The sequence below is a fragment of the Rhinatrema bivittatum genome, chromosome 4, assembly GCF_901001135.1.
Source record: "Rhinatrema bivittatum chromosome 4, aRhiBiv1.1, whole genome shotgun sequence".
In the NCBI taxonomy this organism is placed as follows: domain Eukaryota; kingdom Metazoa; phylum Chordata; class Amphibia; order Gymnophiona; family Rhinatrematidae; genus Rhinatrema; species Rhinatrema bivittatum.
The window spans coordinates 324,271,316-324,288,082 of NC_042618.1; the positions used below are offsets into that span (position 1 = coordinate 324,271,316).

The following is a 16,767-nucleotide window of genomic DNA, read 5'->3' on the forward strand; positions in this document are numbered from 1 at the left end:
CGTTTTCTGGCTCCTGCTGCGTCTCTGTGCAGACAATGCCAGTGGGGGTATTCAAGGCTGGCAACAGAACCATTGGGACCCAGGGCAGAATCTATGGAGTGGAATCAGTCAATGCCGTTACTCAACTTTGCCAGGGGGAGGGGGCTAAGTGGCTATAGCCATTATGCTTCATAACACCATAGGCAAGGTGCTATCAGAAAGTTCACAGGCAAACACATATTATTCAACAAAAGTGTATTTTGTTATTAGAGTATTACTGTGCCTCAGAGAACCTCTCCCCCCCCCTCCCAAGAAATGTCAATTCTTCTAAACGATTACCCAATAAGTTGCACTGTATTTACTAGTCACAAGGAAAAGGAAATCATTCAATGCAGCGAGCCTTTTGTAGAATAGGGGTCTGAGGAGCATCACTCTCAGAATTCCCCCAGATCAGTTTATAAAGAATTTACGTCTGTTGATGGAATTTCTCCTGGGATAAAGATGGCATCAATTTAGAAAAGCTACGCTGTGCAATACAGCATAAGAGATTGATTTGCAAAGAGAGATGACCCCCAAGAAGCAGCAGGAGCAGGAGCAGCAACTGTATATATAAAAAGGCAAGTCAGACCTAAGTGAGGGAAAGAGTGTGTGTGTGTGTGTGTGTGTGTGTGGCGGAGGAGGGACATGCACAATCAGCAATGCAGAATGAACACCATGTTAGTGCTACGCAAGGTTAACCTACTCGGAGAGCTTCCGTCAAGTTTGCTCTGGAAGGTTTTCAGGTTTCAAAGCTACTAAGAATGTTAAAAGAGAGAAAAGTAATTGACTTTTATGAAAGTATTTTGTCCAAGTCATCAACAGCTTTTGGATTTATTTTATTTATTTATTTATACAATTTTTCTATACCGTTGCACAGAAAAGATTTCTATCTCCATGGTTTACAAAGTAAAAACTTAAAATAAAAACATTGAAAAGGAATAAAAATACACAATAAAATCATCAAGTATAAATTAATATAAAAGTCATTAAAGAACTAAACATTTCATTATAACAAACTAAAAGATAATAGTAAAGCATGAAATTACGTGGATCTCAGCTAGTGTCATGGGTCTCAGCTAGTGTCTTGAGTATCAGTCTCAAATGCCTGTTGAAAAAGCCACATTTTTAGTTCTTTTTTAAATCTCTTCAAATTGTGCTGAAGTCTTAAATCTTGTGGCAGTCTATTCCAAAGTTTTGGCCCTGCAATTGAGATGGCACGGTCTCTAACTTCGCTCAGATGGGCAGATCTTACAGTGGGCATTGAGAGAAGGCCTTTATTGGCCGACCTTAGATCACGCTGAGGTGTATGCAATCTAATAGCAGAGTTTAGCCAATCTGTCATTTTGCCGTACAATATCTTGTGGATGATGCATAACATTTTATGTATTATTCTATATTCAACTGGCAACCAGTGCAGGTCCTTCAGGACTGGGGTGATATGATCTTTCTTTCTCGTGTTTGTTAAGATACAGGCTGTGGTGTTTTGGAGTACCTGTAAGTGGCAGAGTGTTGCTTTTGGGAAGCCTAACATAATAGAATTACAATAATCTAGTCCCATAAATAACATAGCCTGGAGCACAGATCTAAAATGTTCGCAGAAAAGTAATGGTTTCAATCGCTTTAACATCATTAATTTGCCAAAACCCTCTTTTACTTTTCTTGTAATGTCAGCTTTAAAATTTAACTCGTAATCCATAAACAGACCTAAATTCCTTGTTGAATCAACCAACCTAAAACTTGCTTTGTCATTAAGAGTGATCCCTTTCTGTTCTAAGTTAACATTCTATCTAGGACCATAAAAACAGATTTATCTAAATTTTAATCAGTTTCATTTGAGCTAGTAACTGTCCAATTATTTTTAAATACATTTCGACTAGTTTAAAAGTTGACTCTAAGCTGTTTTCAATTGGGAATAAAATCTGAATATCATCAGCATAGATAAAATAAGTTAAACTAAGACCGGTTAGCAGATGACACAAAGGGAGTAAATAAATGCTGAACCTTGTGGCACTCCTGTTGATAAATTTACCTTATCTGATATACTATCTTTAATTTTCACTGCGAAGGTTCTGTTGTCTAGAAAAGATGCAAACCATTTCAGTGTAATATAAGTCAGCCCTATATCCTGTAATCTATTAAGGAGTATATTGTGGTCCACCGTATCAAATGCGGTGGAAAGATCTAAAAGCACGAGCAGGTAGCTTTGGCCTCTATCGAACCCTCTAAAGACAGTGTCTGATATGGATGTGCATTCATTGTGAACGAATCCGCAATCCGCAACATATAGGTCCCTATTCGTTGCATTCGTGGGTTCGCGAAACGTATGGTGAACCCCCACGAATACAATGAATCCTGAACGAATAAACCCCCCACCCTCCTGACCCCCCCAAGACTTGCCTAAAGTCCCTGGTGGTCCAGCGGGGGTCCTGGAGTGATCTCCTGCACTCGCGCCGTTGGCTGCCGGTATTCAAAATAGAGCCGATAGTCTTTCACCTTACTATGTCACAGGGGCTACTAGTGCCATTGGTTGGCCCCTGTCACATGGTAGGAGCAATGGATGGCCGGGGCCAGTTGGTCCGGAGAGTGCCTGCCACCAGGAGGCAGAGCACAGGAGGAGAGGCTAGCTGGAGCTTCGCCAATAGCAACCCGGGGTTTCCCTCAGGTTGAGCCCTTGGTTACCTGGGCCTCCTGGTCTTAGGTGGGCCTCGCAGGGAATCTCCTAGAGAGGAAGCGCAGGGGTGTGCCCACCACGAACAAGGGTGCACGGTCGATGTTCAAACGGAAGAGTCCAGAGGTCACAGGAGGCCAGAAGAGAGAGCCCAAGTGGATAGCGAGGATCAAGGCCAGAGTATCAGTCCAGAATGGTCAGCTGAAGCAGGGGTCAGTACCTTCAGTCAATCCGGGAGTGGTCAGGTCAGGCCGAGGTCAAGTTCCAGGTAGCGGTCAGACGAAGTCGGTGAAAAGGCAGAGGTCAAGATCCGGACAGTAGACAGGCGAGGTCAGTAAACAGGCAGAGGTCAAGATCTGGGAAGTAGTCGGATGTGGTCAGCGGACAGACAAGCCATGGAGCAACTAACCCAAGGAGGAAGGGAGAAGTTGCTAAGGTGAGCCCTGAGTGTCAGGAGCCGCCTTATGTAGTTCTCCAGGGGTAACGTAATCTGGAGGAGCCGGCAGTCCTGGCGCACCACGGCCCCTTTAAGAAAGGGGGGAGGAGCGTGCGCACACAGCTAAGGAGCTGCATCAGGGAAATCAGCGGCAGCGGCATCTCCGCCGTGAAGTAAAGGTCCACAGGGGAAGGGCAGGCCGGAAGCGTGCCGACAATCTTCGGAGCGCCTCCCCCGCTCTGCTCCGGAGCAGGGCTAGCTCCGGGACGGCACGGGAAGGCAGGTAAGAGGGGCCGGTTGCGAGTCCTGCGACCAGCCGTCGCAACACCGCCCAGTCCTAGAGATGACAGGCTCTGCAGCCCTGTATCAATCCCCAGAACTACTACTATTCTTTCAAAAAGCACGCCACAAAAATAAGTAAGATTATTTCCATCATCAGATGCACCAAACTGCCTTGCAAGAAACAGAACTGACGGAGAAGCCCAAAATACCCAGGAAGGAAAGGCAGGTGGCAGCTGGAGAGTCTCCTTTGCGACATCTGCATCCAGTGGATGGCTGATAGTCGCTATACATATTTAAATATTCCAGAAGAAATGAGGCACATGGGTTTGAAGAGACAGAGAGGTGTGCTCAGCACTCGTGCTAATGTCCTTGCCACATCTCATGGTTAGCCTTTGCAATTCCCGAAGTTTTAAAGGGTTGCTCTTCCGCGTGCACGGTTTAATGGCAGCATCAACATGCGAATTAAAAACCCACAGAAACACCTTGAGCGTTCAATGGAGTGAAGTAAACAGGTGTTCACCAAGTTCTCACTGGCATGATATGAGGGTCGGAAATCAGATGCTTAATGGCTACACAATCTGTACCTTAATAAGACAGGATGGTAATAGTTTGCATGGATGTAACATCTCTTTTATCAAGTAATGAAAGTAAGGGAGGTTTAGCCTCCCACATAAACACAGTAAAATAATATTTCTTTTGGCAGCTGTGCCTGCTTTGGGATGCACTCCAGGGTGCTCAAGGTTCATGGAGGCCATGGATTTTAAAGCTCAGCTCTCATAACGCAGCAACCTGATGTGTTCCTAACAACATTATGGTGGGCTTTTGTCTCCGGTTTGAATACGCTCATCACAGATTGATGTCACCAGCAGGAAATGGGAGAGTGGGGGTGTGATTGGTATCCAGATGTCATCAAGGTGCTCTCAGGGGCCCCCACCAGCTCTCTCCTCTACTTCCCTAAAGTAATTTAAAAAGGGATTCCTGGAAGCTGACTACATGGGCTGTATGCTCTTTATCTGCCGTCATGTTCTATGTACATCGCCCTGGACACGGTAATTATTAAATGAATTATTAAATGAAATTACTACAGTTAAAACAGTTCCATTATAGTAGCTTGAGCTAGGCTGGAAGGAAAGGCAATTTTATAAAAGGTTCTTTACGGCAGGAACCTCACTGGAATAGAGATCGGCATACCAGCAGGCCACTGTGCGTCGCTCCCAGAGAGAACAGCAATCAAACTCATAGTGCAACATACCTGGTCTGGCGCAGGGGGATGGGCAACGAGACACACAGGAAGGGATCAAACGTGTTGCTCTGCTTTAAGCAGTGAGGGCAGGTTAAGGAGCATCTGAAAATCAAACAAAAACAAGCTTAGAACAAAAGAAAAAAACAACACAAGCAACACGAAAGGGGTGGGGGAAGAACTCCGCAGATGAACGACTGAATTGTATCTGGTACAGTCTAAGGAGGACTCTGTCGGCAGCAGCACTCCCGTCACCACCCCCCAATACACTGTCATCTACTCTATAAGCACCTGCTGCAATCTGCCCTGCCTCTCCATCTCCGTATTGCAAGCATCCAAGGCTTTCAAACTGATACCATTAGTTGGCAGGTGGTGTACCTACCACCACTGTCCTGAGTAGGCAAGGCTTGCCTCTATAGGGACTTTTTATGAAAGCTTTTTGCTTTAATTTTCTCACTTATCTACTTCCCAACCTCCAGCTGCGAATGGGGGGACTTTTACCCAAGGGACCTCTGCCAGGTCCCTGCCAATCTTGACAGCTGTCAGGTAGCAAGAATCCAATGGAGTACTGCATCCACAAGCATACTGTCCGCTAATCTCAAATCTTTCACACCCATCCCAGAGAATCCAAAAGCTTGCAGTCATTTCTTTTGCATACGAAAATCCTAGATTGCTTAGCGGCGCGAGTTAAAGAAAATGAGAACCAGAAAAAGAGAATGCCTTCATATTCACAGTCAGCTGTCACCCAATCAGATCTCAAGCCACTATTGGTTATAAATATCATTCCATTTAGGAGCGCTTTGGGATTCTTTTTACTCATTCTGTCAGTTATTAATGGAGACATAATTTGACAGGGGCTGGCATGTACCCATCCATCATGTTAATATTTGTGATTCGTTTCTTCCTTGGAATCTTCTGCGCTTCAGCACTTCTGTGTGAAGGTTTTGTACTATGAAATACCAAGATTAGGGGAACATGCCCAACTTTTAACCAGACTAGAAAAAGACTGACGTAATGCTGGTACAGTATACACACGCCAAAGAAATATGGGTACATACGCTCTTCCATTCCCCTGGGGTCTGCATTTTACTTTAGCAAGACAAGAAGGGGCTTGTGCCTTGCTTAACTCTTATAAAGTGTCATCAGGAGAGAGGCCCTTGACTCAAGAATGCAACTAGAAAAGTTTATAAGGGGAGAGGTGGACAGAAAGGAGGCAAAGAGCCCTTAACATAAGAACGTTGAGTGAAAATTCTTTTTTACTCAACGCACAATTAAGCTCTGGAATTTGTTCCTCTGAGGATATGGTTAGTGCAGTTAGTGTAGCTGGGTTTAAAAAAGGTTTGGATAAGTTCATGGAGGAGAAGTCCATTAACTGCTATTAATCAAAGTTTTCTTAGAGAATAGCCACTGCTATTACTGGCATCAATAGCATGGAATCTTCTTAGTGTTTGGGTACTTGCCTGGTACTTGTAGCCTGGATTGGCCACCCATGGAAACAGGATGCTGGGCTTGATGGACCCTTGATCTAACCCAGTATGGCAATTTCTTATGTTCTTATGTTGATGCTGCATTGTGATGGCTGGCTTGGTGGTGTCTGGGGGTCTACTGCTTTAACTAGACTCATCATTTGGGTTGGATTTGCATCAAACCAAACCAACTTATTTCGGGGTTGATTCACCCCATGGGGTGGGAGCGATATCTCAAGAAAATAGGGTTTTAATGAACAACAACAGTAATGTATGAGGATTGGGTGCAGGAGGTTATAAAAACAATATTCAGCGGGACACACAAGAGAAGGAGGAGATACCATAACATCCTTTACTTCACTCATGAACTGGCCAAGAAAGGGTTATTTACCCACATATTTACATTGCCCCAAACCCAACAAAAAATATATTTATATATTTTCTCCTTGCTGGGACTAGAATTATTTTTTGTCACTTTTCTTTCCTAATCAGCAAACCTAGCTCCAACAAGCTGCACCATTTTACTCTATCACGGGCCATGAGAGGTAAAGATGACAAAACTTCTGTTTATTCCAAAACCTATTGGGACTGCACTTTCTTTTGACAAACGCAGCTTTGAAAGAGAAAGCATCACTGTCACCAGAGCATGTATCCCAATACTGGCCCAAGAAGACCAAGAGTAAGAAGGCAGAGTGGTCCAATGGAGGGCCTTGATCCCTCTGGTAACCATGTCCCTTTCTCAGTCAGGCAATGAACGGCAGAAGCAGATAAAACTGTGTGAACTACCACCACAAACGTAGTGCACCAGAGCTATTTAAAAATATAAAAACATAAGAAGTTGCCATACTGGGGCAGACTGAGGGTCCATCAAGCCCAGCATCCTGTTTCCAACAGTGGCCAATCCAGGTTACAAGCACCTGGCAAGTACCCAAACATTAAATAGATCCCATGCTACTAATGCTGGTAATTAGCAATGGTTATTCCCTAAGTCAAGCTGACTAATAGTTCTCCTCCAGGAACTTGTCTAAACCTTTTTTAAACCCAGATAAGCTAACTGCCTTAACCACATCCTCCAAAACATACTAAATCACACCAAGCAACACTAAGGAGTTTACTTACAAAACAGTGAAGAAATTTAGAGTAGTCAAATAAGGAAAAACGTGAAAAAGGAGAATAACATGTACACTGGCACTGGAAACAAGGTCACCACTCTTAAGCGCTTTTACTATACTGTACATTAAACTCAGCAACATTTAAAAGTTCACTGGACAATTATTTTGTCCAGCCAGACTGTAAAATTGCAAACTGGGGTACCCCCAAACTTTTAGCTGCAGTCCACTGTACACGCAACTGAAAAGAATAAAACACACAGCCCTTGCAGAAGTAGCTTAGTGGCAAGCTGGGGTTTTATTTTCTTGTGGTTGCTACACACTCCTCACCCAGCTCACTAGCACTACCTTTGAATCCTTCTGGGCACAAATCCTAACTTTCTTTCAGTTCCTCCATGCAGTTCCTGAGACAAAACACAGACCTGCAGGATCTGCAGCATTGCTTACACAGCTACTATGCTGGTAGGTTTATTTTTCCAAAATCTGTAGGTCTAACTCAAGCAGGGCAAGTTGGGGGATAACATCTCTCTTAACACACTCTTCCAAACCTTCAGTTCACTTAGCTTTGTTTCCCAAGGAGGGATATTCCAGTCCTCAATAACTAGTCAGGGCTTCCAGCCTCTCCAACTCAAGTTTCTGGATCCTGCCTCTCTCTCCCTCACAGCCCGGGAGATTTGAAAGTCAAAGCCCATGCTGCTTTTACTGTCATCAGTCATTGGTGCAGGGGTTCTACAGCTCCCATTGGCTCCTGAGGTCAGCTGACTCCTTGTTTCTCCATGTAGCTTACCCCGGCCCTTCCTTCCAGTTCATTTCTATACAGGCCGATATAGTAAAGTTCGCGGGAGAGCGGGCGACTGCCCGCTCAGGCCAGTGTCCTGTGCGCGCGATACAGTAAACTTAAATATTTAAATTAGGGCCGGCGGTAAAAACAGGCGCTAGGGACACTAGCGCGTCCCTAGCGCCTCTTTTTGGACCGGAGCGGCGGCTGTCAGTGGGTTTGACAGCCGACGCTCAATTTTGCCGGTGTCGGTTCTCGAGCATGCTGACAGCCACGGGTTCGGAAACCGGACGCCGGCAAAACTGAGCGTCCGGTTTTCGAGCCGCGGGCCCATTTCAAATTTTTTTTTTTTTTTTTTTTTTTTTACTTTTTTTAACTTTCGGGACCTCCGACTTAATATTGCTATGATATTAAGTCGGAGGGTGCACAGAAAAGCAGTTTTTACTGCTTTTCTGTGCACTTCCCGGCGCCAGCAGAAATTAGCGCCTCCCTTTGGGTAGGCGCTAATTTCTGAAAGTAAAATGTGCGGCTTGGCTGCACATTTTGCTTTTGAATCGCACAGGAATACCTAATAGGGCCATCAACATGCATTTCCATGTTGCGGGCGCTATTAGGTTCGGGGGGGGTTGGACGCGCGTTTTGGACGCGCTATTACCCCTCACTGAATAAGGGGTAAAGCTAGTGTGTCCAAAATGTGCGTCTAATCGCGGGTTAACAGTGTGCTCCGCCAGAGCGCACCATACTGTATCGGCCTGTTTGTTTGTTAACCCTTTGAAGGTAAGTTCTGTAGGCAGCAGCTCAAACATATAAGACAACTGTTTTAGCTGCAGTCTATTTTCCTCAGCCAGGACCAGTATCAGGCTGCATGCTGCACAATCTCAGTTTTTAGTATTACCAACTCCCTGATTCTTCTGTTCCTGGTGCTAGGGACAATTAGAAACCTCAGACTAAGTAAAAGAAGTCTGAAACACCACTCAAAGAGGGGAAACAACTCCAATTTGGCTTCTTGTCCCACTTCATAGTCCTGGTATAGCATAAGCTCAGGGGGGAAGGGAGGCAACCTTTTGAAACCTGGTCACATTAGTAACACAGAGATCAATATTCAATTGCATGAGAAATGTTAAGTTACCTGGATAAATTTACCTGCATAATGTTACGATGCTCGACCCCGGAGGCCAGGGTCGAGCGTGCTCACCCACCTTCGCAGCAGGCTGTCAGCCCCAGAAATGCCGAGGCGAGGGTGGATAGTGCGGCTATTTTACCTCGGGCCTGCTCCAAGGCCGAGAAGCCTTTCTTCACAGCAGGGATGCTGCCGCTGCCAAAGCCCCGCCCCCTGACAAGCGCAACGACATCTCTGTTTTTAAAGGAGCCAGCGCAGGAAATACCCGGGTCTGCCCCAGAAGTTCCCCACCTCCGTCCGGGTATTTAGCCTGCTCATCATTTGCTAACAAATCAAGTTAGCAAGGCTTGGAATGCCTCCGGTCTGAGCTACACTGCCGCTTCTGTGCTGCCGCTGGAAGCTCTCTCTGCCCATCGGGGTTATTCATCTAACCTGGGTACCTGCTCCTTGGGGGCCCTTTGCTTTCTTTCAGGTGCCTATCTGGGATACCAGGTACTCGTTCCTCAAGGGCCTGCTCTCCCTGCCTTGGTGCCTGCAATCCAACTACTTCTGCCTGCTGGAATCTCCAACAATACAGCTACCAACTTACAGGCCGATACAGTACCGACGCGTAAAAAAAAGCGCGGCAGTGCCGGGCGCCCGCGTGTTTGATGCGCGCACATTTTGGTTCGCAAGCCACTCGATTCAGTTTTCAAATTAGACGCAAATCCAAGCAGCGGCAAAGGAGCGTCAAAAGCGCGCCTATGAAGCGGTAGGCGCTCGCAATCCATTTTAATGTATAGAGCGGTATACAGCGCCTATACAGTATCCAGGGTGTGCTGGCGCCATACCTGTCATTTCAAATGTCATTTCAGCAGGTAAGTGGATGGTTCTTTTCTACAGACCCCGCATGTACAGCGGGGCCGCTGCCCTGAGCATCTGGACGTCCTTGATCGGAGGCCACCCTCAACCTTCCATGTCTGGGCGCTTAAGGACGTGCAAGGACGTCCAGGCGTCTGTGAAGGTCGGGGCCGCCGAGCATGGATGCCTGGAAAGAGACGGGAACGCTGCCTTCCAACGTTCATGGCCGCTGCCTTGAGCGCCCGCCTGGACGTCCAAGGTCAGGGCTTCCGTTGAGGCGCTCATGTCTCCGCTGGACCCCCAGAGCCTCAGGACGCCTTGTAGACGCCGGAGGAAGGCCTGGCACGACTCCCATCTCTCCGGCGTTCGTAGAGGCGTCCATGTCTCCGCTGGATCCCCGGAGCCTCAGAGACGCCCAGAGATGGATGGTACCGTTGAACACATACCTCCTCCGGTCTTGCTGCAGGGTTCTCCTGTTGGCTGGGTTGGCTGGGTTCTCCTTGCTGCTGGGCTCCCTTGTTGGCCTCTCCAATCTGCCTTCTAGAATTCGCTTGCCAAGCATTTCTTATTCTGCTTCTCAACCGAATGAAAAAGATCTCCAGAGCCAATATATACATGTTGTCCATGACGCTGTCCGGTCCGAAGTTGACTGAACACCACACTAACACCAGGGTCAGGGTAGGCGGTAAATATAGAGGTTAAAGACGCGGTAAATAAGCTGGTTAAAGACGTGATAATTTGGGTGCGCGTTACTGTATCGGGGGGGATAGCTAATCCAATCTTTAACATACCATATACATGCGGCAGGCAGAAATGGATACGCGTCTTTTTTGGCAAGCGCTAAGGACGCATAAAAGCCGATACTGAATCGCACGTCCGTCTTATGCGCTCAAAACGTGCGTCCAAAGCAGGTTAAAAACCGTGCAACCACGGCCGTGCTTTACTGTATCGGCCCGTTAGCGAGTAATCTAACCTTTATCAGTCTGTCTCATCTACTGCTCAGCACTGGGAACCTGCATCCGGAACTCCCTATACCACCGTGTGCTGCTAACATCAAACATTGTGAGACAGGTCTCCTCTGCCGAGGGCCCCTGGACTGCTACCACTGGATCACCTCACTACTGCCACCTCTGGCGATATCATTCAGCTGTATAATAAAGACAAATCTTCTGTGTTTGCGTGTCTCGAGTCTAGCCTAGTACTGCGGTTCCTCATGGGTCTCCTCCCCGTGGGAGTGGACATCGCCGCAGTACCCAAGAATCCACTCCAACACCTCAAAAACATAACACATAATCAGTGAAGCACACCTAATTATGTGTTTCCCTGAAGATACCCAGATAAAATTCAAGTTATCCAGATAATGCTGAATATCAGCCTTATCTGACAAAGTTAACCCTATCCTGGGATATCCCCAAAACACCTCCAATTTATCAGAGTAAGTTTTATCCTGCCAAAAACGTACCCAGATAAATTAATGGCAGCCAGTGCAGCGTGAAATTCAAATCACTTTGAATACGGCCCTCAATGTGTCGAAAAGAAGCAATAGCCCATCCAGTTTGACCGACTGGTTTTGTCCACACCGCTCTAGCCAAGGATCTCTCCCAGCTGTCGGCTGCAGAAGCTTGGCTGTTTGTAGGTTACTGTTCCTTACTCAGCTTTGTTGCCTTCCACCATTAGTGCTCTACCATTTTGGGCAGATAAGCATACATATTTCCACGCTTATGTAATGTCCCTGCGGTCATTTGTGAAAAAAAACACCCTGGATTCATGCTCTAAATCATCCCTATTCCATACAACATGTGCACTGGTTGCCAGGGGATATAAGGAACTCTGGAAGGATGTAGAGGAGTTAAGAGTGTTTTCAAGAGCGACTCTCTGGAAATGACTGAGACATTTAGGAGCTGCAGAATTTTGTCTCAGAGGAGAGGTTGATTAATTTGATTCAACTCTTTTGTGCTACAGACTGATAAATTTATTTAATTTATTTACAGATATTTATGCACAGTCCTTCCGATTCGATCAGGGTGGTTCACAGATTAAAACATACACAGTGCGGAGTAATCTTACAACAAAACAAAAATATTTGCAAAGTAACATCACTTAAGATTGTAAACAAAGGTATCATCTATTAAGCTCAGGATTTACTTTACATCATAGGCTAGCTTGAGAAATCAATTGTTGTGTCTCGCCTGTTAGTCTGCAGGTAAACCAATTTCTCAAAGACAGATTCCGGTTAATGGAATCTTTTAGAAACTTTGGAACATATTTATATCCTTTTGAAGGTGTGGTCTCCAGAATTGTATTCCAAGTGAGATCTTTCCAGGGACCAATATAGGAGCAAAATCATTTCCCTTTTCTTGCTGACCATTCCTCTCCCTATACAGCCAAGCATCATTATGGTTTTTACCATCATTGAAGGTTTCTAATCTGAATCCAGAAATACTGATATTCTTGCAGTTGTGCTCATTTGGGATCAAAAACTGAGCCATGAGCATTATATGGATGTCCAGGTAACCAGCTTCTTAATTTGACATCTTGAACTCCAAAGAGGTGAAAATTATACAGTGCCAGTAGAAGACCACTATACCTGTTTCCTAAGGATGTGCTTCCTTTGGAAATGAAACAGAAAATATTCAAAAAATGTTGTTTTATTTCCTTTTATTTTTAAAATAAAAACAATTTTGTTCTTTTTTTGCTTTTTTATCTTTTTATTTAAAGATTCCTCCCGCATGATCACCAACCCACCTGTTCAACCTCTTACCCAATCCATAGGCTTCGAAGACTCTTCAGAGGCAGAAGCGATCCCCAGTCACTCCTGGTCCGCTGAATCAATTGTAGAAAATGGTGCCGGCTGACCTGAGGCCAGTGCCGTTATGGATAATTGCTGTACAATTGCCTCGGATCAGCCGGCACCATTTTGTTGTCTAGCAATTATTCAAAATGGTGCTAACCTTGGGTTGACTGGTGTCTATTTCGACAATTACATCAGCGGGACAGGAGCAACTGGGGATCATTATTAGCAGCATGCAGTAATGCATGAGGTATGTACTATTTTGCAAACAGCATGCACTAAGGGACCCTACACATTCCTGTCTGCCATCAATTAACCATGCCACTCAAACTTTTTAAGAAGTCCCCCTCCGGGATTGCCCCTCAACCCTCCCCCATCTGGACCCTCTCCCCAAGCTTACCCATTTCAAAGAGGGCAAGAGCAACTCCCATTCACTTCTGCCCTGCTAGTGCCATACTTCAAAATGGTGCTGGCTGACCCAAGGCTTGCACCATTTTGAATTACAGTGCCAACAGAGAAGGAGCAGCTGAAGTATAAAACATGGGTAAGCTTGGGGAGGGGGGAGGAGGATGAGCAACCCTGGGGGAGGGGGAGGGAGTTAAAAGTTTGCATGGCAGCATTATAGTTTCATTTTGGTGCATGATATTATAAATCCTCACATTTTATTTTTTTGTGTCATTTTGTTACAGAAAAAAAAGATATAAGAAATATATTTATCATGAACGTTTCTTATGTCATTTAAAATGAATGCACATCCCTAACAGAAATGGATATGGAAGAAAACAGGGAATATTCTGGACACCAGCTATGCTGCAAGATGGATGGGAAGGGATGAGGATAAGTAAAAAAAAAAACAAAAAACCCAAGAGGAATCCAGATAGCTTTCCTTTAGCACGTTTCTTTGAACACCTCCACCAGATGAGTTGGTCGAGCACTGAGTCAGACCTCAGGAATGCATAGTGAGATAATAAAACTTCAAAGTTTTACCACATCAATCCCAGATAACAGATTACCTCAACAAGTCACTAATTAAAGCTACATAACCTTGTGCAATCAACATTCCGCTAATCCTGTCAGGTCTACATCCAAACATATTTATGCAGTAAAGAAACAGACACTTAGGAAGACTTTTACATGCCCAGGCCCGGATTTAAGCAGAAGCAATATTAGGAAACTGCCTCTGGTGCCAAATTTTGATAGGCGCTGGGATGTCATCACCACTGCCAGGCCTCCAGCCAAGCCTGCCCCAGTGGGCTGTAAATTCTGCGGTTTGTCTCCCTCAATTGCTTGTCCCTCTCCAAACACAAGAGACTCACCCGCCACCATCCTTTCACTACACAACTCTCCAGAGTTTTAGAAACCAACACCACCATCCGGCACCATTTTCTAAAATTTTCGAGCCCCATCCTCCCTAGCTCACTCTGTGCTGACTTGATGAATGGAGAGGAGCTCTGAAAGACAGTCATTCACAAATGTATTAAGATAAACAGGACTTGCAATTCTGTATATTTAATTTAATATAAGGCTTATATTCTACAAACTGGATATCATTTATATGTGGGGAGATCACCAAATTGAACTTTCTTTTTGGTTTCTAGTGACACAAGATATTCTGGGTAGGGGAGTCCCCGAATTGATTCTGTTTACTGGTCTGGGAAATGTGCTGAATATTTGTAATTGTAATACCATTAAATGACCACTGGCATTTGGTGGGAGGTGAGCAAAGTATCAGGAGTTGGTGATATGGTTTTTAAGAGGTGGTATGTGTCCCCTTAAGGTTTAGCGGGAGTTATAAAAGTGGGAGGAGTTAGCGGGAATTTGCTCTTTCCAGCTTGCCTTTTGATCCTGACCTTTCTGAATGGGGCTGGTAGGGGAAGGGATCTCCAGGATGTAGTGGCCTGGAGTTGCCTGCCCGGGGACCCTCCCAGTGGGAGCAGGGCTCTGCAGGGCCCCTCAAGGGCAGAGGCCCATGGCAGTGGAGTGGGTTTTTCCTCCCCCTAAAAAAAGGTCCAGAAGTTCAGAATGGAAAAGTGGTGATTCCCCTCTATGAGGAAAATGGCCAGAAGCAGCAGGAGTATGGGGTGACTCTGAAATGTAGATTGCCCCAAGAAGTCCCTTACGTGGAAGACGCCGGGAACCCTACATGCTGTGGGAATGGAGAAGTGTGATGACCACGTGAATTTTGATGTGGTACTGCCATGGTAGACTAAAGGAAAAGATTAATAGCACAAAGAATCTAGAGTACACTTTAAGGGAGTGAACCCCATTCCTTTATTACAGTGCTGAGACTGAGGTAAACTTGAAGAGGAAGCCAGAGTTGAGCCTAACCCTCGTAGTTCAGGATGGGTTGACAGAAGAAGGAAATAAATGTGCTTTCTGGAATGTAAATGTAACCCTCTTCTTCTGAGGGGCATCTCCTCTAAGGGCACACAAAAGAATTTATAATATTCGGGGCTACCCTCCTTCGCTACAAGTCCCTCTGATTTCCTACCCCAGGGAGTGAGTCCTTCCTAGGGGGAAAAGCAGATGCTTGTGGCCCAGGCAGTGAGGTGAATCCTTTTCTGGTGTGTTGCTGTATGGTAAAATTCCTGATGCTAAATAGGACAAACTGCAGGACACAGGACTGGGGGTTCAAAATTAACTTTACTGATTAGCTGGTCGATTTTCAAAGGCTTGCGCGCGGGCAAAACTGGGTGATACGCGCGTGACTCGGACACGCGCCGGCCGCACGGATTTGAAAAGGAATGCGGCCACATGCGTATCTCCCGGTACATGCATTTAAAAAAGTTTTGCGAAAAAGGGGCGGGATGTGGGTGGGGCATGGGCAGCCAGAGACCGCACCGTAAAGTCAGTTAGGACCCCCTGCCGCGTAACTTTGCTACTCTTATCGATGGCAGGTAAGTCGCGAAACAATAAAAACTAAGCTGATCAATGGGGTTATAAGACTCGGGGCTAATAGGGTGAAAGGGAAGAAAGTTAGGTAGGAGATTTAGGAAGTCCTCTCCTTTACTAGGGCGAACTGGAAAAAGGGCCTATGAGTAATTGCGCATACCTACTAGAATTCCCCCCGTTTACGCACTTCAGAAAGCATTCGCGCGCGCATGAACGTATCAATATTAAATCGTGCGCACATGTACATGCAAGTAGCTGATTTTATAATACGGGCGCATTCGTGTGTGTGCGCCGGCAAACGGACGGACGCACGCACGTGGGTCTTAAAGTTTACTTCTTAGTGAAAAGATAATCAACGTCCAAGTGATGTAAATGTCTGTACAATGAGTGTCCTGTCTCTTACCTCTGTGTAAGTGCTGACCTCCGGGTTCCTGGGGAATTCCTGTAAGTGAAAGCTTAGTGGACCCCTGCTCCTGAAGGGTCCATGGATGAGACAGACTCCCTTTAGATTTTCACAGTCCTTCCTGGATCCAGCAGACTTCACACAGTGACCCAAATCTGCACCTGTGTCCCAGTTAAAGAAACTGTGTGGGGTCTTCACTGATGCTCCTTGATATTTTATTTCTGGTTCTTCTTCTTCTGAGCCTCCCAGAAGGAAAGGCATTAATTGCTCCAAATGAGAGAAGGGGTAAACAACCACATCCCCCTCACCTTAAATAGGGTATCTCACTGACTGTTCCAACATCTTCTGTGCTCTCTGACCCTGCAGCCCATCACTGGCTTTGGAAGAGTACTAGCAGAGCTCAGTGGCCTGGCCTCTGGATCCAGGATGTAATCTTTCCTCAGAGATCCAGACTGGAACCCAGGCAAACTATTTTTTAACACAGTCCAAATCCTTAATACACTCTCCTGATCTCTCCAACCTGGCACCTAACCTGCCAGGGCGTGCACAGGCAGGTGTTTTCCTCAAAGTACCTGTGGTGAAGCTGTAGGTCTCACCCTAAGGAAAGGGACCCACTCCAGTAGGGCTCCTCGCCCCTCAACCTCCTTCCTCTTGTTTCTCGCCTAGTTCCCTAGTTATAGCAGAGTCCACCTACTTAGCTACCTCATAGGAGAGGAGCTGTAAA

At 45.8% G+C, this 16,767-nt stretch overlaps 1 protein-coding gene across 1 annotated transcript in view; it reads right to left on the reverse strand.

The window, feature by feature from the left end:
- USP43 (ubiquitin specific peptidase 43) overlaps positions 1 to 16,767 on the reverse strand; it is a 629,533-nt gene that overhangs the window by 263,443 nt on the left and 349,323 nt on the right. The window contains exon 4 of the mRNA XM_029600319.1: positions 4,657 to 4,749. Coding sequence (XP_029456179.1) covers positions 4,657 to 4,749 — 93 coding nt within the window. The remainder of the gene's footprint in view (positions 1 to 4,656; positions 4,750 to 16,767) is intronic.